This window comes from Leucopleurus acutus, assembly GCF_964270905.1.
Source record: "Leucopleurus acutus genome assembly, chromosome: 1".
Lineage (NCBI taxonomy): Eukaryota > Metazoa > Chordata > Mammalia > Artiodactyla > Delphinidae > Leucopleurus > Leucopleurus acutus.
In genome coordinates, this window is record NC_139142.1 from 123,961,741 (window position 1) to 123,985,949 (window position 24,209).

Here is a 24,209-nt window from a genome sequence, read left to right on the forward strand (position 1 = left end):
GCTGCAGATTCCCATAGATGGCAAGGCAAACAGACTGCAACACTTTGCTTTCATGTCCATATTTCAGTTGCTGTCACCTGGTATGTGGCCAGTATTTCCTTAGGTTAGAGAGAATGAGAAATAGTAATTTGGTTAGTCAGGTTTCTTGTTTGTTTGTTTTCTTTGTTTGTTTTTGTTTTTTTAGTTATTTTTTTTCTTCAGCAAAGATAGTTTTACAAAACACTTAATGGACTTTCTAGTATCTAACTCCAAGTTCCCTCCACACTTTGCTTTACCCTTAAGATTTAAGACTTAACTGAAGTATTACCTCTTCCAGCTAGTCTTCCCTAATGCATCCAAGATGTATAGGTGCCACATTATGTTTCATCCATGAATGTACATTGTATCATTGCATTTATAGTGTGGTACTATGAGTATATGTATATAAATCTGTTTCTTCCACTATGCTAAAAAGTTTTTGAAGGAAAAGACCATGTCTTTTCTTATTTTTACCACCCTAGCATAGTGTCAGATGAAGAGATGAAGTTCCACTTGTTATCGAATGGGGGTCCTGCTGCTCCCACTTACAAAATCAGTTACACACTCACAAATGTTGGCAGCAAACGACAGGCGCCTTTAATCAGAATGTCCATAGTCTGGAGAGATGATGGACTCAACATCCCCCAAAAACCACCTCCAAAAATTCTGCTTGACCATGAAACATTTAAGGGAAAGGAGGGAAGTAATCTCAGTTAATCATAGAGATAGGGGGTCAGAGTTGTCACCATCCCCCCACTGTGTGCAGGCTCGTTGACTTCTTGTGATCTTCCTCTAGATGGTATCTCATTCACACAGTTTGGTCACACAGTTTGTTCGGGAGATGACTGGAGGGAAGCTAGGGGAGAGATCTGGTAATCTTCATTTCTACATTTCATTGCTTATTCTTCATTTCTACTTCTTTGATCAATGGAAAGAACTGACAAGTCAGGCAAGGTATTGATTAAAAGATTTGAAAGGTGCACTTGGGCCAGAGATAAGTAGAGCATGGGGGTGCCTGGTTTAAAAGTTAGTTACAATATAGCTTTGCCAAAGTGACAGGAACAGGGGCTTCCTGCTGAGGGTGGTTTCCTGCAAAGAGCTGCTGACAGATCCTCACTTGTCAGAACGTCATTCCATTTCTATGGGATTAGGGGCCAAGGTCTATCTTCTGTACCTTCTTCATACTGACATAGGGTGCTGTATTCTCAGAGTGGAAATTGTCAACGTGGGTCTGTAGCATCTCTTTGCTGACAACTATGCTGACAATTTTAGTTGTCGCTTACATATATGGGCAGGGCAAGCTATAATTATTCTGATGCCCACAAAGATATAGATTATTATGAGCAATAATGTTAATCCCATTGTCTTGAGGCCAGTTCTTGGAATTGTGCTACCCATAGATTCAGTACTGTTGAAATTGGAGCAGTTTATGTCATGGCTACAGTCTGGTCATCATGCAGTTAGCTTTTTTACCTCTGGTGGCAGTTTTAGTATGTGTAAAACAACTCTCTAGTACTTGGGGGTGGACGGAGGGGGGGCCTGCAGTGTTCTGCTGGGCTCCAAACTCATGTTTATTGGGTGTATAAAATTTGCCACTTCCATACTTACCCTGCCTCTGCCTTTGTCTAAGGGCAATTACAGGTTTTTCTCAGTGATGCTCCCTTCTCCCTTCCTAACATGTAATTGAGACAGAACAATAGATGGTTACTTTGGTTTAGTAAAATCACATCCAAGCTCTTTACCATAAATGGCCTGCTAAAAGTTTATTGTGGGAAACTCTTAGCAGAAATTTGATATGAATTTTATTGGCACCAGACAGGAACAATCAGACAGTACATGTGCTTTTTCAATGAATACAGACAGATAAAAGTGAATGCTGAACGATAGAGGATTTAAGGGAACTAGTTTTAAGCAATCTTTGTAACAATGCAATGTCCTTGAGATCCATTCATAATTATACCTTACACTTGGGAAACAACTTTTAGATGGAAGGGTCTCCCTCCACTGCTGCTCGGGCAGGCAAGATGTTTGTCGGTCAGTCATCCAACAAGCATTAAGGTCTCTACTTTGAAGACAAATCTCATCTTATTATATTTTGTAAACCATCTTAGTATTTTTTAATGAGATGAGTACTTCAGTAATAAGTAAAAATAAAGAAAGAGGACTGTGTTTTAAGTATGCAAAGATCAGTGTGGCTTGAGTGGCTTAGTGATCTAATATTTTTGCGTGAGAGAGACTGAGCCATAAGACCTTAGAAAAGTTTTGCAACATTTTTTGGACTGTTTTCCACATGTGAAAGATTGGGAGTTAAAACACAGAGGACCATTATCCGGATTCGAGGAGATAATGCTTAGAAGCACCTAGCCCAGTGCTTGTCATTGACTAGATGCTCATCAGATGTTAACTCCCATCTCTCGGCGTTCAGTGCCTCAAGCTCCCTGCCTCCAACGTGAATATGAGGACTTGCTTTCCCCAGGTCTGTAATCTGGAAACACTGGAGTAGCTTGAGAAACGTGACCTGAGGTCAGTAAATTCTGTTTACTCTTCACCCCAAGCACATTACCCACATTTTTTAAAGCTGTTTCTGCCATCTCCACCTCCTTTGCCACTGCCAGGTGTGTCTTACAAAATGCTGATTTCAGTAGTTAATCGAGATCCATCCCAAATTTTATTTTCCATTTTTAAATTATGTATTTAAAGATCCAAGTTTATTAAATAATACCTTAGGTTGTAGATGTAAATAAAGAGAAAACAAAAAGATAAAAGGGTAGTTGGGTTTAAATGGCATTAGTGACCTACTTGCTTTTTAGTACAAGAGAACTTAAGTACAAAAGGAAAGATGATCACCACAGGAAATGTCCAGTTGTTGAGTTCACACTCCAAATGCTTAAGCTAACTTTCACCCTGAACTGCAATGTTATGATACGTTTTAGTTGCCCTTTAATATAGCTTAACTTGTAAGGCTAGTTTGTAATTTACTAGTAGAGTCCTACTTAATAAAGTTCATTATCCGTGGTTCTCTCTCTCCATGGTAATGGCAGTTAATTGCACTAAGGCAAGTCTAGTTCTCTTAAATGGAGAACATGTTAACAAAAGCTGATTTTAAAAAAAGATAACAATGTTAAAAGAGCGGAGCAAGCTAAATGTCTTGACTTCTGACTGTGACAATGAAGCTTCAGTTGCATACATGACACATAATATCAGAACCATTGCTTAATCATTTGTAACAATGAATACACTTATCTTCAAAGGCAAACTTTGCATGTGAAAACAATATTTCAGGGCTTCCCTGGTGGCGCAGTGTTTGAGAGTCCCCGTGCCGATGCAGGGGACACGGGTTTGTGCCCCGGTCCGGGAAGATCCCACATGCCGCGGAGCGGCTGGGCCCGTGAGCCATGGCCGCTGAGCCTGCGCGTCCGGAGCCTGTGCTCCGCAACGGGAGAGGCCACAACAGTGAGAGGCCGGCGTACCGCAAAAAAAAAAAAAAAAAACCTTCACATTTAATGGATTCTAATTTTATCTGTTGTGACTAATGAATCAGTATTATCAAATTTGGCAGTAGAAGATTGTGTTTTCCTTATTTCACTAAGACATTTTCAAGATAAATTGAGTTATTAAATTGTTGTGTCTCATAGGAGTCAAGGTTTAAAACATTTATGCTTTGTATTAATTGCTGCAAATTAAAAACAGGAGACATTCAAATAATGTTGGAATGGATCAGTTATTTCATTAAACCTCTTTTTGTAAATAATAGACTAAGTTAAGCTATAACTACATGGAAAATGAAGAAGAGGTGAAGCTATACATTCTAGAATTCAATTTGTGTACATTAACTTGGACCAGGATGAAGAGGACCAATTTTATTTTTTAAATATGAATAATGAAATATGAGTATTTAATGTACCATATTATATGGGTACTTGTTTTAACTTTTATATATATATACTAATTTCTACGAGGTTAGGAAATGGTCATGGAAAGTTAAAAACTCTTTTAGTCCTGCTTGTATCATAGTTTGGAATTCATTTATAATTAGCATATAAATTGTTAGTGTATGGCTAGAGATTTCTGAAATTTGTGAAACCAGTTTACTCCTGTTAGTATATAATAATTTCCCTCTGCAATCAAGTTTATTGCTATTAATTTTATTAGCAGTTTTTTTTTCTGGAGACTAATAACTAGCAACACAAATGTAAACTTCCATTCATTTTCTGTGATCATTTTTTTCACATTAGAAATCAGTGGAGTCTAAATAATATTTTCTTGTATGTCTTATGTCTTGTTTATAGTTAAAATTTCCTTATCATCAGCAGCAAGCCTTTATTGAGTGTTCACTGTGGCCAGTGGCTGTGCACAAGTTATATACGTTTAAAATCTCATTTAATCCTCGTAACAGCCCTAGAAAGGCCCAAGTTGCAATTATTATCATCCCCATTTGACAGATGAGGAAATTGAGTTTTAAAGAGATTACTCAGTGCTCCACTGGGTCAATTAGTTAAATAGCAGAGGAGAAATCAAATCTCTGTCTTTTGGATTACATTGAGGCTTAACCACTACATTACACTTCTGTGACTTGTGCACAGGAAATAGCCAGAACTGCGTTAAATTACAGAAAATAAGCCTCTGGCAAATGTGCAAATGGTGTAGACTTCTTAGCCAGCCCAAAGAAAAGGCAGAAATATTCAACTGTGGAATGTGTTGGAAGAAAACAACTCTGCCATTTGAATCATTATTTGATACTGAGGAGACCACATAGACATAGCATATAAAATTTGATGCCAGAGTGAGGTTATATAATTTCATATCTACAAAGGAAATTTGAACACAGTGCAAAAATACACTCTTATGGGAATATAATTATTTTGTTGCCCCTTAAAAATGGAAACGTAGAATCTAGCTAGTAGTTACTCAGAACTTGATAAAATCTGTTATGAGAAATACTAGGTGTCTCTCCTGTCATTCCAAGCTCTGATTTCCTTCTCTTATTGGTTGTATATAGTTGTGAATTTTTCTCCCCTTTTTCAGTGAGTAGGTAGGAATAAAGAAGTTATTTTGGAAACTGTTAGCTTTGCAGATGTTGTCACCAGGTTATATCCTGGCTTCTGTTTAATTTGCATGGAGAGGAAATATACATACATACATACATACATATATACAAATAAATAAATGCAAATATAAAAATATGTATATAGAAGATTATATAAGCACAATTAATATTATCTGTTAGTGAAGAGATGCTAGATGGAGAATTGTTTTCTAATGCTAGCCAAAACTGCTTAAAGAGAAAAAAAATTCATGTTACTTCATCAGTTCTGAACTATAAAGCAAATGTCAATAAAATTAGACTAGATAAGTTAAATCTTGTGGCAACAGTAAAATTATGGAATTTACACAGTACAAAGCACCAATGCTATCACTAACTGTTAATATTAAGTGTGCTATGATTCAGTTTATAATCACTGTAAACTTTCCTTTGCCCTTATCCCTCACAGCTAATTAATCACTGCTAATTCTGCGTTCATTACAACAAAAGACTTTAGCGGGAGGAGCTGTGCTTTGAAGGAACAAAGTATTTATGATCAAATGGAAATTGAGGAAGAGAGAGAACAGTTAGGGGAAAGTGATCAGAAGACATGGGACATCAGATATGTTAAGAAATTATAAGTAGTCTGGGTGGCTAGAGCATGGAAAGTGTTGGAGAGTAGAGATAGAGTTAAAGTGGGGGTCAGATTGTCATTGGCCAGGCAAGTCATCTTAATGAGTTGAAACTTCTCTATGCTAATGAATGTGTGACAAACAATTGATGGTTTTAAAGTAGTGGTTTGAAATACTACAGCCTATATTCTTAAAAGGTAAATTAGGTGGTAGTATAGAGGATGAATTTGAAGAGGAAGAAATGGAGCAGATAGATAAACTAACACGTTAGTTCAGCTCTTGAGGCAAGGGAGGGTAAAGACTTGAACTGGAGATGTGACGGTAGGAGCAGGGCAGGGACAAATTCTAAGGGTATGTCAAAGGAAGAATCCACAGGAGAGTAGAAAGGAGAAGATGCTGTGGATTGCGGAAGAGGTGAATGACCAAGTGTGCTATCTGGATTCAGGGCTGACTACTGAGGTTTTTTATTTAACTAGGATTTATGTAAGACAGAGCCAGAGAAGTACTTCCACATGCACCAGAAATACCATAGAGAGGTAGTAAAGTAAAATAAAAATATAGACTTCAGAAGAACTTATGTAACGATTAGGTAAACAAAGGATCTTTGAGTTATTTTTTTCTAGCACAAGGATATCTATTATTTCCTATAGGTAATAGTAAGAAAACCAAATTTGAAGCTAGCATGTCATAATACACAATAAGCAAAACTTGTAAAACAGATATCAGAGTAATGTCTCAGACCCCAAAGATTATCTTCTGTATGGAATCAGAGCTTGGCAAGAAGTAAATCTTGAGATTTAAATTTAAAGATAGACGATTACATAAAATATGAAGCTAATGATTTGAACTGTGAATATTTTAAGGCAAAATCAATAGGCTTAAACAAAACAAAACAAAAGAATTAGCTGTGAAGACATTTTCCATGCTTGGGAATTTCTGTTATTGTCATAAGAAAAAGAATGAAAAAGAAATATGGTCAAGAAGCATAAGCTCTATTATTGATTCTGTCATTGATGTGTTTCCTGTTTTAGGACATGTTTCTTAATCTCTAACGTTCCTAAGTCTAAAATGCGTGTAGTCAAAGTTATCTTTATGCCTCTTCTAAGTATCAAAAAAAATTGAATATTTGCTGCTTCTTTATTGGAGAGATCATGAGCTTTGGGAAAAGAGCTCAAGGCTCTAATTCTAACCACCAGTTCCTCATTTGAAAAATGAGAATGACAACAATCAAATAGGAATTTTGTGAGAAATAAATGAATGTTATTTAGCTTTATAAAAATAATTATGGTATTTAGTAAAATGCCCTTTGATGTTTATTTCAGAATTTATTTAAATTTTTGTGTTTATTAAAATGATCATATTCAACTTCACAGGCCTATTCGAAGTAGAAAGTGAAAGTTCTAAATGTTTATGTATCATTTTTATGAAGAAAACAAATAAAAACCAAAAATAAGACTCCCTTACCCACTCCTTACAAATTTTCAGTAGTTGGGTGTATTTTTTCCAACTACTATTTTGTGCATGTATAAGCATAGAAATTCATTTAATAATATTTATTTTTACTCTTTTTTTTTTTTTTTTACAAAATATAGGATAATATGTACACTAATCTGTAATTTGCTTTGTTCACTTAAAACAGCTTGACAGACATCTTTTCATGTCAATATAGGCAGACCTATTCTTTCTCTTTTTAATAGGTGCATATTATTTTGTAGTTTCATATAACACCATGATGATGCAGTCTATGGAGGGGACTCCTGGGACACAGGAGAGAAGGGAGTGGAAATAATGCAGGTATCGGAATAACATAAAAACTGAAAGCCTGTAGAGAGTCATTAAATAGCTTTTGTAAATCAGGTTGAAACAGGTCCTGAATTTTCATTAATATTTTCTGCTTGTTTTCTAGCCTGAAATGTCCTTAGTAAAAAAATTTTACTATTATTTTAATTGAAATTTCTTTGAATATTAGAGAAGTGAGCATGCTTTTTCTATATTTACTAGGTTTTTGTGTTGTTTAATTTTTAGATTGTCCATTCATCCCAGCCATTTTTTCTAATATCCCTCTTTTTCTTCAGATTTGTAACAATTCTTCTTGTATTAAGAGTTATTATCTCTTTGCCTTTTATATATCTAGTGTGTATTTTTTTTGTGTGTTGTTTTTATTTTAAGTGGTAGTTTGGTTTTGGTTTAAGTTTTTGTTAAATCCTCAACAGTAATAATGAGAACCCTTAAACCTCAGTTTTTCAAGAATGAAAATCAAACTTGACATTGCTTATGCAACTGAGAAAATCCCGACACTAATAGCTTATTTTTAGATTCCCTGTTTTGAAGTTATTTGATTGAACAGTCTAGATAAAAGGAAAAATATTTTAAAAGTCACTTTGAGAGTCTTTTCTTATGGTAATTACAACCATTAACTGGGGTGCATAGCTTATCCTTTCCACCAGTTAATCTTTATCCTCCTCGAAAAGTACATACAAATCTTAACTTTCTTCAAATAACTTCTGTGAATGACTGCACCAGTATATACTTCTGCATCATATACTCTTACCTTTATTGTGTTTAGTAATTTGTACTTAGTGCAAATTAAGTAAAATGTCCCTTTCCATTATGACGCATGTTTCTTTTTTTTAATTGAAATATAATTAATTTATAATATTGTGTTAGTTTCTGGTATACAGAAAAGTGATTTGGTTATACATACATTTATCTATTCTTTTTCAGATTCTTTTCCATTATAGGTTATTACAAGATATTGAATATAGTTCCCTGTGTTATACAGTAGGTCCTTGTTTATCTATTTTATATATAGTAGTGACCCATGTTTCTTTAAGTCACATCACCCAAGTGTAGACCCAAGAATAGAAAAACAGCAGCCACTCAGGATATCTTTGGTTCTTTTTGCCCTTGCTCCTTGGTCTAGCTCCTCTGTATTCTCTCACCTACAGCTGATGTTCTGCAGTCTCCTTTTCTATTTATTATCTATGTTCCCATTCCCCGTGTTGCTCTTCTTCTGTTCCCCTCTGATATCATGGCAGTCACTGTCATTTACAGCATACACCAAGGTTCCTATCACTGTTGGTCCTTGATACCAGAAGTTCTGAATCTTCTCTTGCCAAACTTGTTCATGCTGCTGCTTCGCATCTCTGTACAGGCTACAGGAGTGATCCTCCATTGAAAATAAGCTGATGTCACAGCCCCTAAGAACCAGTAAAGAGGAGGAGTTGTTTCTCCAAACCCTTGATTTTCTAAAACCACTGTTTTCATAGCAAGCTCTATTGTTTCACCCTCTAGCTTTCTTTGTGAGACTTATCAAATATATATCATATGATATGTTTTATACATATATATATATTTTTTTTTTTTTTTAACTATCATTTCTACTAGGTTGTAAACTTCTGAGGGGCAAGGACCGTGTGTATTTTATTTAGCCCTTAGTGCTGTGCATAGCACATGCTAGGCCTTCAATTAATAGCAACTTATTAACAAATATTACTTCTTAAATGCTAAATATGTTAGCACTCATTTGTATTATATTACCTCTTATTTTACTGCTTGTAAAATTACAAACTTTTTAGTTTTTTTCTAAAATAAACAAAACATTGCAAATTGGATTGAAGACGTGTATATATGCCTCCCTGAATTCAATTCCCTTTACTACTTGCCCAAACCTAACTATTAGAATAGGTTTGATCTTTTTACCCCCATGAATTTCTTTATATCTTTATGATATATGCATGTATTTTCTAGAAAAGTGTGTCAGGTATATGCCGACCCTCTCCCCTAGAGACATCAACTGATCTGCCTAGAGGCAGAGGCTGAGAGCCTGAGAAAGTGCCAGTTGAAAAACTGAGAAAGCTGAACATGGGATCAGTAGAATAATGGGAAATAAGGCCCTACAGAGTAGTGGGTCCTGGTGAAACCTCCCAAGCATACAGTTTGGGTATGAAGGGATATGTCCTAGGAGACAGTATGAATAAAATATTGACCTGCTTTGAATAAGCCCAGTCCCTAATTGGATTAAGGTCATCTCTACCAACTTTAAAACACTACTGCCAGAAGAAAAATAAATCCTTTCTGAAAGAATACCAGTATCACCCAGAGACTCAAATTTACACACACACACACACACACACACACACACACACACACACACTTCTTTCAATCAGAAATAAGTAGGCATTGAACTTCCCCTATGGTCCAGTGGTTAAGACTCCCTGCTTCCACTGCAGGGAGCATGGGTTCCATTCCTGGTCAGGGAACTAAGATTCTGCATGTCATGTGGTGCAGCCCCCCCCCAAAAAAACAATTTTAAAAAGTAGGCATTTTAAGAGATTAATGTAATAGAATCTAGAAATACAGATGTTATAATAACTATAATATATTTAAGAAATTAAGTAAGAAAATGGAGAAACAGTGAATTTAAAACTAATGAAAGGATCAAATGGAAATTCTAGAACTGAAATCTACAACAAATGAAATTAATAACTGAACATATGGATTTACCAGTTGTTAGACACAGCTGAAGAGAGAATTAGTAAATATGAAGATGGTCCAGAAGAAAATATTCAGAAGGAAGTTCAAGTAGACAGTAGATGAAAAATAAAGACTTATCAAAATTAACTATATGCTGGATGTAAATTGTCTCAACAAATTGCAAAATATTGAAATTATTCAGAATATGTTCTTTAACCTTAGTTTAATTAAGGTAGAAAACAGCAACTGAAAGATACTTAGAAAATCCCCGAATAGTTGGAAGTTAAGAAATCAGGATTAAAAATGTAAAAACTTTTGATTGGATTACTATGAAAATACAGCGTATTAGGATGCCGCTAAATGCAGTTCCTAAAAGAAATTTATACCTTAAATACAATTGTTAGAAAGGAACAAAGCCCCAAAATTAATTATCTAAGTATCTTTCTTAATAGAAAATGAACAACATATTAAACCCCCCAAAAGTAAAAGGTAAAAAATAATGAAGAGCAGAAATTGATGAAATAGAAAACAAACATATGGTCATATAACTACTATCAAAACCAAGATACAGAATATTTTTATCACCCAAAAAATGGTGATAAAAATATTATCCCAGGCCCCTGGCAACCACTGATATGTTTTCTGTCCTTATACTTTTGCCTTTTCAATAATATATTATAGATGGAATCATACAGGTATATAGGTTTTTTTGAGTCCAGTTTCTTTTATTTAGCATAATTCATTTGATACTCATCCACACTGTTAACATGTATCAGTTGTTTTTTCCTTTTTATTACTTAGTAGATTGTATTTTATGAACCTATCTCAATTTATTTATCCATTCATCAGCTGAAAGACATTGGCTATTTGCAGTTTTTGGTGATTGAAAATTAAGCAACATACATAGTTTTTGTATAAGTATAAGGTTCATTTATTTCTCTTGGATAAATACCTGGAGTGGGACTGCTGATAAACATTTAAATCAAGTTAAATATATTTAACTTGATTGCCAAACTGCTTTCCAAAGTGACTGTCATATTTTGCATTCTCGGCAGCAGTGTATCAGAATTCCAGTGTATCTTTACAGAAGCTGTAAAGATACAACTTCTCTGTATCTTTACACGTTTCCCAGCCTCGTATTGTCAGGTGTCATTTTGTTTTGTTTTGTTTTGAAGCTATTTTAGTAGATATGTAGTGGTATCACATTATATCAATAATTTTTATTTGAAAGTACCTAATGACTAATGATGTTGACATATTTTCTTTTCTTTTTTTGAATTTTATTTTATTTATTTTTTTATACAGCAGGTTCTTATTATCCATTTTATACATATTAGTGTATATATGCCTATCCCAATTCATCACATCACCACCCATACATATTTTCATATGCTTATTTTCTATCTAATTATTTTCTTTGCTAAATTGTCATTTAGATCAAGTGTCCATTTTTTATTGGGCAATTTTTTTCTTATTATTGAGATTTGAGAGTACTTTGGATATTCCAGATATAAGTCCTTTATCAGATATTCTGCAAATTGTTTTCTCCTAGTCAATTGCTCTTCTTTTCATTTTCTGAACAGTTTCTTTTTAAAAGCAGATTTTAATTTTCATGAAGTCCAATTTATCAGTATTTTATTTTATGGTTTGCACTTGTGACAGATCTAAGCAACTGTTGCCTGATGCAAGATCATAAGATTTTCTGTGTTTTCTTTTAGAAGAAAAGTTTAGGTTTTGTGTTTAGGTCTGTGATCATTTTGAGTTTGTTTTAATATGTTGTGAAGTTTGGGTCCAGGTTTACAATTTTTTTTTAATTTTTGCATATGGATACCCAACTAGTCTAGCAGACGTATTGAAAAGTCTATCTTTTCTCCATTGAATTAATGTAACATCTTATTGAAAATTAATTTACCTTGAAGATACACTGTTTAATTACTATAGTTTCATAGTAAGCTGTGAAGACAGGTGTTGTAAATCCTTCAGCTATTTTAATAAATACCATTTTTGCTCTTCTAGTTCTTTTGCTTCACCATGTAAATTTTAGAATGAATTTGTCAGTTTCTACAAAAAGAGTTCTGCTGGAATTCTGGGTGAGATTGTGTTGAATCTGTAAATCATCTTGGGAAAAATTAACATTTGAATGACATTAAATATACCAATTCATGAATACAACATATTTCTCCATTTATTTAAGCTTTACTTCATGTTTCTCCTCAGTACTTTGCAGGTTTCCTCATATAAATCTTGTACATATATTCTAGATTTATGCCTAAGTATTTCATCTTTTGCTGCTATTGTAAATATATTGCTGTTTTAATATCAATTTCCAATGGTTCATTGCTAGAATATAGAAATACAATGATTGTGTGTCTTGACTTCATATTCTGTGACCTTGCTGAACTTATTTAGTAGCTTTTTTGTAGTTTTTTGGAGATTTTCTATGTAGATGATCATGTTGTCTGCAAATAGTTTTATTTCTATATGCCTCTGACATTATTTCTTTTTCTTGCCTGTTTACAATCTTTAGGAACTCCAGTACAGTGTTTAATAGGAATAGTGAGAGTAAATACCATTACCTTGATCCTTATCTTAGTATGAATTAGCTGTAGGTTTTTGCAGATTCTCTTTATAAGGTTAAGGAAGTTCCCTTTAATTTCCTAGTTTTAGGATATTTGTTTTTGATTTGTTTTGTTTTTAGCATGAACAAATGTTGAAGTTCGTCGGATACATTCTCTGCATCTATTGACATGCTAAAATTTTTCTCCTTAGTCTGTAAATATGGTGTATCACATTGATTCATTTTTGAATGTTGAACCTATGCTGCATTTCTGGGATAAGTCTGTGGCTCATGATATTATTATCCTTTGAATATATTTAAGGATTGAATTTTTCATTTTTTATTGAGGACTTCATCAATTTTATGAGAGATAATGCTCTTTAGTTTACTTTTTGTATAATATATTTTTTAACACCTTTATTGGAGTATAATTGCTTTATGATGCTGTGTTAGTATCTCCTTTATAATAAAGTGAATCAGCTATACATATACATATATCCCCATATCTCCTCCCTCTTGCATCTCTCTCCCACCCCTATATGTGGACACAAAGCATCAAGCTGATCTCCCTGTGCTATGCAGCTGCTTCCCACTAACTATCTGTTTTACATTTGGTAGTGTATACATGTCCATGCCACTCTCTCACTTCGTCCCATAGTACCCTTCCCCCTCCCCATCCTCAAGTCCATTCTCTAGTAGATCTGCATCATTATTCCTGTCCTGCCCCTAGGTTCATCAGAACCATTTTTTCTTTTTTTTAGATTCCACATATATGTGTTAGCATACGATATTTGTTTTTCTCTTTCTGACTGACTTCACTCTGTATGATAGACACTAGTTCCATCCACCTCACTACAAATAACTCAATTTCATTTCACTTTACGGTGGAGTAATATTCCATTGTATACATATATGCCACATCTTCTTTATCCATTCATCTGTTGATGGACACTTAGGTTGCTTCCATGTTCTGGCTATTGTAAATAGAGCTGCAATGAACATTTTGGTACATGACTCTTTTTGAATTATGGTTTTCTCAGGGTATATGCCCAGTAGTGTGATTGCTGGGTTGTATGGTAGTTCTATTTTTAGTTTTTTAAGGAACCTCCATACTGTTCTCCATAGTGGCTGTATCAATTTACATTCCCACCAACACTACAAGAGCGTACCCTTTTCTCCACACCATCTTCAGCATTTATTGTTTGTGGATTTTTTGATGATGGCCATTCTGACTGGTGTGAGGGTATATCTCATTGTAGTTTTGATTTGCATTTCTCTAATGATTAGTGATGTTGAGCGTCCTTTCATGTGTTTGTTGACAATCTGTATATCGTCTTTGGAGAAATATCTGCTTAGGTCCTCTGCCCTTTTTTTCATTTGGTTGTTTGTTTTTTTGATATTGAGCTACATGTGCTACTTGTAAATTTTAGAGATTAATCCTTTGTCAGTTGCTTTATTTTTAAATATTTTCTCCCATTCTGAGGGTTGTCTTTCATCTTGTTTATGGTTTCCTTTGCTGTGCAAAAGCTTTTAAGTTTCATTAGGTCCCATTTGTTTATTTCTGTTTTTATTTCATTTCTCTAGGAGGTAGGTCAAAACGAATCTTGCTGTGATTTATGTCATAGAGTGTCTGCCTAGGATTTCCTCTAAGAGTTTTATAGTGTCTGGCCTTACATTTAGGTCTTTAATCCATTTTGAGTTTATTTTTGTGTATGGTGTTAGGGAATGTTCTAATTTCATTCTTCTACACTTAGCTGTCCAGTTTTCCCACCATGACTTATTGAAGAGGCTGTCTTTTCTCCCTTATATATTCTTGCCTCCTTCATCAAGGATAAGGTGACCATATGTGCGTGGGTTTATCTCTGTGCTTTCTGTCCTGATCCACTGACCTATATTTCTGTTTTTGTGCCAGTACCATACTGTCTTGATTACTGTAGCTTTGTACTATAGTCTGAAGTCCAGGAGCCTGATTCCTTCAGCTCCATTGTTCTTTCTCAAGATTGCTTAAACTATTCGGTGTCTTTTGTGTTTCCATGTGAATTGTGAAATTTTTTGTTCTAGTTCTGTGAAAAATGCCATTGGTAGTTTGATAGGGATTGCATTGACTCTGTGGATTGCTTTGGGTAGTAGAGTCATTTTCACAATGTTGATTTTTCCAATCCAAGAACATGCTATATCTCTCCATATGTTTATAATCTTTAATTTCTTTCATCAGTGTCTAACAGTTTTCTGCATACAGATCTTTTGTCTCTTTAGGTAGGTTTATTCTTAGGTATCTTATTCTTTTTGTTGCAGTGTCAAATGGGAGTGTTTCTTTAGTTTCTCTTTCAGATTTTTCATCATTAGTGTATAGGAATGCAAGAGATTTCTGTGCATTAATTTGTCTCCTGCTACCTTACCAAACTCATTGATTAGCTCTAGTAGTTTTCTTTTAGCGTCTTTAGGATTCTCTATGTATAGTATCATGTCATCTGCAAAGAGAGACAGCTTTACTTCTTTTCTGATTTGGATTCCTTGTATTGCTTTTTCTTCTCTGATTAATGTGGCTAAAGCTTCCAAAACTATGTTGAGTAATAGTGGTGAGAGTGGGCAACCTCGTCTTATTCCTGATCGTAGTGGAAATGGTTTCAGTTTTTCACCATTGAGAATGCTGTTGGCTGTGGGTTTGTCATAATGGCCTTCGTTATGTTGAGGGACGTTCCCTCTATGCCTCCTTTCTGGAGGGTTTTTATCATAAATTGGTGCTGAATTTTGTCAAAAGCTTTTTCTGCATCTATTGAGATGATCATATGGTTTTTCTCCTTCAGTATGTTAATATGCTGTATCACATTGATTGATTTGCGTATACTGAAGAATCCTTGCAATCCTGCGATAAACCCCACTTAATCATGATGTATGATCCTTTTATTGTGTTGTTGGATTCTGTTTGCTAATATTTTGTTGAGGATTTTGGCATCTATGTTCATCGCTGATATAGGCCTGTAGTTTTCTTTCTTTGTGACATGTTTGTGTGGTTTTCTTATCAGGGTGATGGTGGCCTTGTGGAATGAGTTTGAGAGTGTTCCTCCCTCTACTATATTTTGGAAGAATTTGAGAAGGATAGGTGTTAGCTCTTCTCTAAATGATAGAATTCACCTGAGAAGACATCTGGTCCTGGGCTTTTGTTTGTTGGAAGATTTTTAATCACAGTCTCAATTTCAGTGCTTGTGATTTGTGTGTTCATATTTTCTATTTCTTCCTTATTCAGTCTCAGAAGATGTGCTTTTCTAAGAATTTGTCCTTTTCTTCCAGGTTGTCCATTTTATTGGCATATTGTTGTTTGTAGTAATCTCTCATGATCTTTTGTGTTTTTGCAGTGTCAGTTGTTACTTCTTTTTCATTTCTAATTCTATTGATTTGAGTCTTTCCCCTTTTTTTCTTGATGAGTGTGGCTAATGGTTTGTCCATTTTGTTTATCGTCTCAAAGAACCAGCTTTTAGTTTTTTTGATATTTGCTCTTGTTTCCTTCATTTCTTTTTCATTTATTTCTGATCTCATTTTTATGGTTTCTTTCCTTCTGCTGACTTTGGGGGTTTTTTGTTCTTCTTTCTCTAATCGCTTTAGGTGTAAAGTAAGGTTGTTTATTTGAGATGTTTCTTGTTTCTTGAGGTAGGATTCTATTGCTATAAAGTTCCCTCTTACAACTGCTTTTGCTGCACCCGATAAGTTTGGGTCATTGTGTTTTCACTGTCATTTGTGTCTAGGTTTTTTATTTTCCTCTTTGATTTCTTCAGTGATCTCTTGGTTATTAATTAGTGTATTGTTTAGCGTCCATGTGTTTGTATATTTTACAGATTTTTTCCTGCAATAGATATCTAGTCTCACAGTATTGTGGTTGGAAAAGATACATGATAGAATTTCACTTTTCTTAAATTTACCAAGACTTGATTTGTGACCCAAGATATGATCTGTCCTGGAGAATGTTCCATGAGCACTTGAGAGGAAAGGGTGTTCTGTTGGTTTTGGATGGAATGTCCTATAAATATCAATTAAGTCCATCTTGATTACTGTATCATTTAAAGTTTGTGTTTCCTTTTTCATTTTCATTTTGGATGATCTGTCGATTGGTGAAAGTGGGGTGTTAAAGTCCCCTACTATGATTTTGTTACTGCCAATTTCCCCTCTTACGGCTGTCAGCATTTGCCTTATGTATTGAGGTCCTCCTATTTTGGGTGCATAAATATTTATAATTGTTATATCTTCTTGGATTGATCCCTTGATCATCATGTAGTGTCCTTCTTTGTCTCTTTTAATAGTCTTTATTTTAAATTCTATTTTTTCGATATCAGAATTGCTACTCCAGCTTTCTTTTGATTTCCATTTGCATGGAATATCTTTTTCCATCCCCTCACTTTCAGTCTGTATGTGTCCCTAGGTCTGAAGTGGATCTCTTGTAGACACTATACATACGGGTCTTGTTTTTGTATCCATTCAGTGAGTCTATGTCTTTTGGTATGAGCATTTAATCCATTTACCTTTAAGGTAATTATCAATATATATGTTACTATTACCATTTTCTTAGTTGTTTGGGTTTTGTTATTGTAAGTCTTTTTCTTCTCTTGTGGTTCCTGCCTAGAGTAGTTCCTTTAGCATTTGTTGTAAAGCTGGTTTGGTGGTGCTGAATTCTCTTAGCTTTTGCTTGTCTGTAAAGGTTTTAATTTCTCCTTCAAATCTGAATGAAATCCTGGTGGATAGAGTAATCTTGGTTGTAGATTTTTCCCTTTCATCACTTGAAATATGTCCTGCCGTTCCCTTTTGGCTTGCAGAGTTTCTGCTAAAAGGTCAGCTGTTAACCTTATGGGGATTCCTTTGTAGTTATTTATTGTTTTTCCCTTGCTGCTTTTAATATTTTTTCTTTGAATTTAATTTTTGATAGTTTGATTAATATGTGTCTTGGCATGTTTCTCCTTGGATTTATCCTGTATGGGACTCTCTGTGCTTCCTGGACTTGATTAACTATTTCCTTTCCCATATTAGGGAAGTTTTCAACTATAATCACTTCAAATATTTTCTCAGTGCCTTTCTTTTTTTCTTCTTCTTCTGGGACCCCTATAATTCGAATGTTGGTGTGTTTAATGTGTCCCCGTGGTCTCTGAGACTGTCCTCAATTCTTTTCATTCTTTTTTCTTTATTCTGCTCTGCAGTAGTTATTTCCACTATTTTATCTTCCAGGTCACTTATCCGTTCTTTTGCCTCAATTATTCTGCTACTGATCCCGTCTAGAGCATGTTTAATTTCATTTATTGTGTTGTTCATCATTGCTTGTTTCATCTTTAGGTCTTCTAGGTCCTTGTTAAATGTTTCTTGTATTTTCTCTATTGTACTTCCAAGATTTTGGAACATGTTTACTATCATTACTCTGAATTCTTTTTCAGGTAGACTGACTATTTTCTCTTCATTTGTTTGGTCTGGTGGGTTGTTACCTTGCTCCTTCATCTTCTGTGTGTTTCTCTGTCTTCTCATTCTGCTTCACTTACTGTTTTGGGGGTCCCCTTTTCGCCGGCTGCAGGTTCGTAGTTCCCGTTGTTTTTGGTTTGTGCCCCTAGTGGCTAAGGTTGGTTCAGTTGGTTGTGTAGGCTTCCTGGTGGAGGGGAGTTGTGCCTGTGTTCTGGTGGACGAGGTTGGATCTTGTCTTTTTGGTGGGCAGGACCATGTCCAGTGGTGTCTTTTGCGGCATCTGCGACCTTATTATGATTTTAGGCAGCCTCTCTGCTAATGGGTGGGGTTGTGTTCCTGTCCTGTTAGTTGTTTGGCATAGGGTGTCCAGCACTGTAGCTTGCTGGTTGTTGAGTGGAGCTGTGTCTTCACGTTGTGATGGAGATCTCTGGGAGAGCTTTCGCCGTTTGATATTACGTGGAGCCGGGAGGTCTCTGATGGACCAGTGTCCTGAACTCGGCTCTCTCACCTCAGAGGCAGAGGCCTGACACGTGGCCAGAGCACCAAGACCGTGTCTGCCACACGGCTCAGAAGAAAAGGGAGAAAAAAAAAAAGAGAGAAGGAAAAGTAATAAAATAATGTTATTGATATAAAAAATTATTAAAAATTTAAAAATTCAAAAGTAATAAAAAAAGAAAAAATAAATAAAGAATGAAAGAAAGAAGTGAGCAACCAGACCAAAAAACAAATCCACCAATGATAACAAGTGCTAAAATCTATACTAAAAAAAAATGACAGACTGAGCCCTAGGACAGATGGTAAAAACAAAGCTATGCAGACAAAATCACACAAAGAATCATACACATACACACTCACTAAGAGAAAAAGGGAAAATATATATATACCGTTGCTCCCAAATTCTACCACTTCTATTTTGGGATGATTCGTTATCTGTTCATGTATTCCACAGATACAGGGTACATCAAGTTGACTGTGGAGATTTAATCCCATGCTCCTGAGGCTGCTGGGAGAGATTTCCCTTTCTCTTCTTTGTTCTCGCAGCTCCCAGGGTTTAGCTTTGGATTGGCCCCGCCTCTGCCTATAGGTAGCCTGAGGGCATCTGTTCTTCGCTCAAACAGGACAAGGTTAAAGGAGTAGCTGATTTGGGGTCTCTGGCTCACTCATGCCGGGGCGTGGGAGGGTATGGATGTGGGGCAAGCCTGCTGCGGCAGAGGCCAGCATGACATTGCGCCAGCATGACATTGCACCAGCCTGAGGCGCACCATGTGTTCTCCCGGGGAAGTTGTCCCTGGATCGTGGGACCCTGGCAGTGGCGGGCTGCACAGGCTCCCGGGAGGGGAGGTGTGGAGAGTGACCTTGCTTGCACACAGGATTCTTGGTGGCTGCAGCAGCAGTGTTAGCATCTCATGCCCATCTCTGGGGTCCACACTGATAGCCACGGCTCACGCCCATCTCTGGAGCTCGTTTAGGCAGTGCTCTGAATCCCCTCTACTTACACACCCTGAAACAATGGTCTCTTGCCTCTTTGGAAGCTCCAGACTTTTTCCTGGACTCCCTCCCGGCTAGCTGTGGTGCACTAACCCCTTCAGGCTGTGTTCATGCTGCCAACCCCAGTCCTCTCCCTGGGATCTGAGAAGCCGTGAAGCCAGAGCCTCAGCTCCCTGCCCCACCCGCCCCCGGAGGGTGAGCAGACAAGCCTCTCGTGTTGGTGAGTGCTGGGCGGCACCGATCCTCTGTGTGGGAATTGCTCCACTTTGCCCTCCGCACCCCTGTTGCTGCGCTCTCCGTGGCTCCGAAGCTCCCCCCACCCCGCCACCCTGTCTCCACCAGCAAAGGGGCTTCCTAGTGTGTGGAAACTTCTCCTCCTTCACACCTCCCTCCCAGAGGTGCAGGCCCTGTCCCTATTCTTTTGTCTCTGTTTTTTCTTTTTTTCTTTTGTCCTACCCAGGTACGTGGGGAGTTTCTTTTCTTTTGGGAGGTCTGAGGTCTTCTGCCAGCATTGAGTAGGTGTTCTGTAGGAGCTGTTCCACATGTAGATGTATTTCTGATGTATTTGTTGGGGGGGAAGGTGATCTCTACATCTTACTCTTCCGCCATCTTGAAGGTCTCCCAATGTCTTTGTTTTTTTTATCAGGGCACCATAAACAGAATTAATACATTCTTTATTCTGGAGTCAAAAAATTAAAATAATAAATTTCCTCATTTTACGAGCTTAAATCACTGTAATTATATCACTTACGATTTTGTTGTTGTGTAACTATTACATAAAAGTTAATATACTACATATATGGGATATTCTTAGCTATCCACAAATGAAACATTACTTGCCAAAGGTTATTTTTATATAAAGGGGGTAAAATTTATTGTTGAAAACTAATTTTGTATATATCTAGGTTATATTTATTTTTTGATCATAGGAAGTGTTCTGTATTAATACTTAATAATGCATCCACATTTAAGTTTTAAAGTATCAGTTGACATTATTAGATAAATTGATAGATGGAAATTAGTAAGGGATATTTGATGAAACATGCTGTGGTTTGGTGAAATAGTATGTAGGATATGTGGTCTTTTCTTTGTTGAGGTTATACTGAGGTCATATTTACTTAAGTAACCCTTTGTATCCCATTCAGGGTTATATTGCTCTTTTCTCTTTTTTTGATTTGGACTCAAAGATATAAATGAATGTGAAGTCCTTATTGAATTTGTTACAGTATTGCTTCTGTTTTATGTTTTGGTTTTTTGGCTGTGAGGTATGTGGGATCTTAGTTGTCAGACCAGGGATTGAACCTGCACCCCCTACATAGGAAGGAAAAGTCTTAACTTTCAATAAAGACTTTAAAACAAAAAAATAAATGGTCCACATCAAAAAAATCTTAAAAATAAAAAATAAATGAATGTGAGAGTTATTCTTGTTACTTTACATATATATGTATATATGTATATATCTATATTTCCTTAATATGTTAGCTTGTATATATGTATATAAACATTTATATACATGCACTTTATAAATAATATATTCAATGCATAAAATATGTAATATATATTTGTTAGAACAGAAAATACTTTCAGTCTTGCATGTTGGCATGGGCTGAGTGTTTACGATGAAATGAAATGAATGAAATTATTTTCGCTGGGCTTATCATGAGATTGAAAACACATACAAACAATACATATTCAGCAGCAGTAGGAATCTTGTCTTTGGCTTAAGCTTGTTGGAGCTAAAATACACAGCTTGCCTGGTAGTTCTGGAGTCCTGATTAATGGGTCCACCATGGGCCATTTTACCAGAGAAGTGAGGAATCTTTCTTGAAATAATTTGCTTTAAGCAAATAGAGAATGGAAGCACTCAAGTTTGCTTCGAGAAAAATGGCTGACAGATGAATGCGAGCTGTGGTTTTTGCTGTTATATGGTATCTGCTCCTCAGATTCATCTGGCCTATCCTCAAATTGAGACATACGAAGACAAAGTGTTTGATAAAACTAAAGGGACTCTTTAGACGCAAGCAAACACACAGCATAAGACATCCATCAGGAACCCTGGGCAACATTACATTGGCACTGACGTAATGAAGTCTGTTTTCCTTTCACCCAATAATTGTCTTTATCGCCACACTCTGGTGTTCAGCTTTTTTTCCCTACCCCTGAAAATTTATAAAGAGAAATCTCATAAGTAAAAGTATTTATAAACAATGTAATAATTACCGTGGTGTCTGTGTAATGTGAAGTGTTTTTTTTCAGGCACATTTTTCTTTTTGATCTACTAATATATGTGTTTGCTTTTAGGTTTCCTCAAGAACTGAACATGGGAAAAATAAGTGCTGAAATTATGTGGACCCTTTTTGCTCAGGATATGAAAGATGCACTAGAAGGTAGGTACAAATATTTAAACTTACTAAGAGTATACGTTTTAGTTAAATTTTGATTTTGTGTTCTTGATTTTAAATGTAAGGAACTGTTGCATCAAAACATCGATCACTGTGATCAGTTTAGTTCTGAAACTTATTTCCACATTGTGGAAAGATAAAGATCGCAAAGTATTTAAAAGCCCTGAAGAAATGCATTTTAAATCAAATGGTCTAAGTTGCAGGATAATAGTGAGTATTTCATATGTAGGACAAAGTTTAGATGCAGGAATACTTTGTGGCATAAATCAGACCATATTGAGAGGGTAGATGAGTAATACTAGTTCAGATATTTGTCTACCTAGACTTAGAAATGGTATCCGATGGCTGGGCAGGTTAAAATATGGCGAAAGCTGGTGCAAAGACAATGGCAGGGCTCTTCACCAGAAACTCCACTTTCAATATACTCAAATCATAGAATGTAAAGCATGAGAATAGCAGCTCTCAGTTGAAAAACTATAAATTTCTTTGAGCACTCACCTTGTATTTAGAGTTGGAGGTAGTATGTTTAACCAGCCTAGGGTTCCTGCTCTCTAGGAATTTAAAACCTAGTAGAAAGTTTTCTTTGCACTTATTCACTATGTATTAAGCCCCTAGATGCTAAATGCCCAGACTGCACTCAGTATGGAAGATACAACAATGAACAGGACAGCTGTGGTCCCTGCCCTCAACAAGATTATGCAGGACAGCTGCAAATATGTAGACGGTTGCAGTGTGGGGGTGGTCAGTGCTAAAGATGATGGAATATCTGGAGGTGAAGCTCCTAAGTCAGACTTAGGACAAGGGGGCAAGGCAGGTTTTCTAGAGGAACTTCCTCTGAGGAAGTGTTATCTTGACAAAGACCTGAAGTATAAGTAGGAGTTCACTTTGGGAGGAGTTGAGCAAGAAGCATCTCTGTCTTGTCCTGGTCAAGGACAAAGCATTAACAAGTAGAGTGAGCACAGGGTTCATCTGAGAAGAGAACTCAGCTGGTCCTCTGAGCAACAGGTAGCAGGAAATGAGGCTGGAGAAATTGTCAGGGACCAGCATGTGCTGCCTTGTGGGCCATGATGAGGAGTTTGACTCTGCTAAGAGAAACGACAGACCATAAAGGGATTTCAGGAGGGACATGTCCTGTTCAGATTGGCAGCTTAGAACAGGCATTGGGACCGCAGAGTGGAAGATGACTGAGTTTGTGCTCATTGTGCCACTATTTTTTTCTTAGTGTTGCTGAAATGTCAGCTTCTTGCTAGGGCACACAGAGGAAGCATACGGTACTTTTCCTTATTTGAAAAAGAAGGTACACAATAGATTTTAATACCTGATTTTCGGGTAAAGTCTGGGTCTACCACCTGATTAGATAAATTAGGACTTATCCTTAAAATTTTACCAGAACTTGCTCAGAGATGCAAACTCCTTATTCCGCAGTGAAGCGTTCCTTCTCCATTGTATTGACCAATCCTGCTTTCTCTACCTCTGCCTCCTACCAACCACAACCTTTTCATCAGCTCATTTACTGCCTGGATTTCTCTTCCCACCACTCTTCATGCAGCCGTGTAGGGCTCAAGAGCTAAAGTCACCTCCATGAATAACCTTATCTTAATCCTCTGCATAGCAACTAATTACTATCCTTTATTTACTTGTTTACTCGGGCTTCTTATCTGTCCTCCTTGCCACAGTGCAAATTTTTTGCCTGTGAGTTTTATCAACATATCTATATTGCCTAGAATGAAGCCTAGAAAATAGAAACTACTTGATAACTATGTGTTGCATCAGTGAAGACTTTACCAGTGAATCCCAACTCAGTGTAGTAGTAGAAAAAGCAGTAGAGACTTCTGTTTGTGATCCTTTTCTATGTGATCTTGGGAATACTTTAAGAGGTCAACACCTTCGTGTTTCGTTGTCCTCACCTGAAAAATGAAAAGTTCACACTGGATCAGAGGGCTGGGCAATGGGCAAGGAGCCGCTCCTGCCCGTATTTCAGAGGAACTTGACTATTTGGGACCGTTCCACAGTGGCATTGCCCACCAGTGCACATTTCGTTTGGACAGGGCCTCTATCTTTATTTATATAACATTTGTGCAACTATTGGAAGTTTTATTTTATGTTACCTTTGCTTTAAAAAATAAGTAGTAATTTTAGACAACTAAGTATAATATTTACGTTAGGAAATGTAAATC

The 24,209-nt window shown here is 36.2% G+C and overlaps 1 protein-coding gene across 1 annotated transcript in view; it reads left to right on the forward strand.

The window, feature by feature from the left end:
• Positions 1 to 24,209, forward strand: part of UNC13C (unc-13 homolog C) — a gene marked incomplete at both ends in the record, with an annotated part of 586,714 nt that overhangs the window by 387,694 nt on the left and 174,811 nt on the right. Inside the window, one exon of the mRNA XM_082853041.1 lies at positions 21,932 to 22,017. Within this exon, the coding sequence (XP_082709167.1) occupies positions 21,932 to 22,017 (86 nt within the window). The remainder of the gene's footprint in view (positions 1 to 21,931; positions 22,018 to 24,209) is intronic.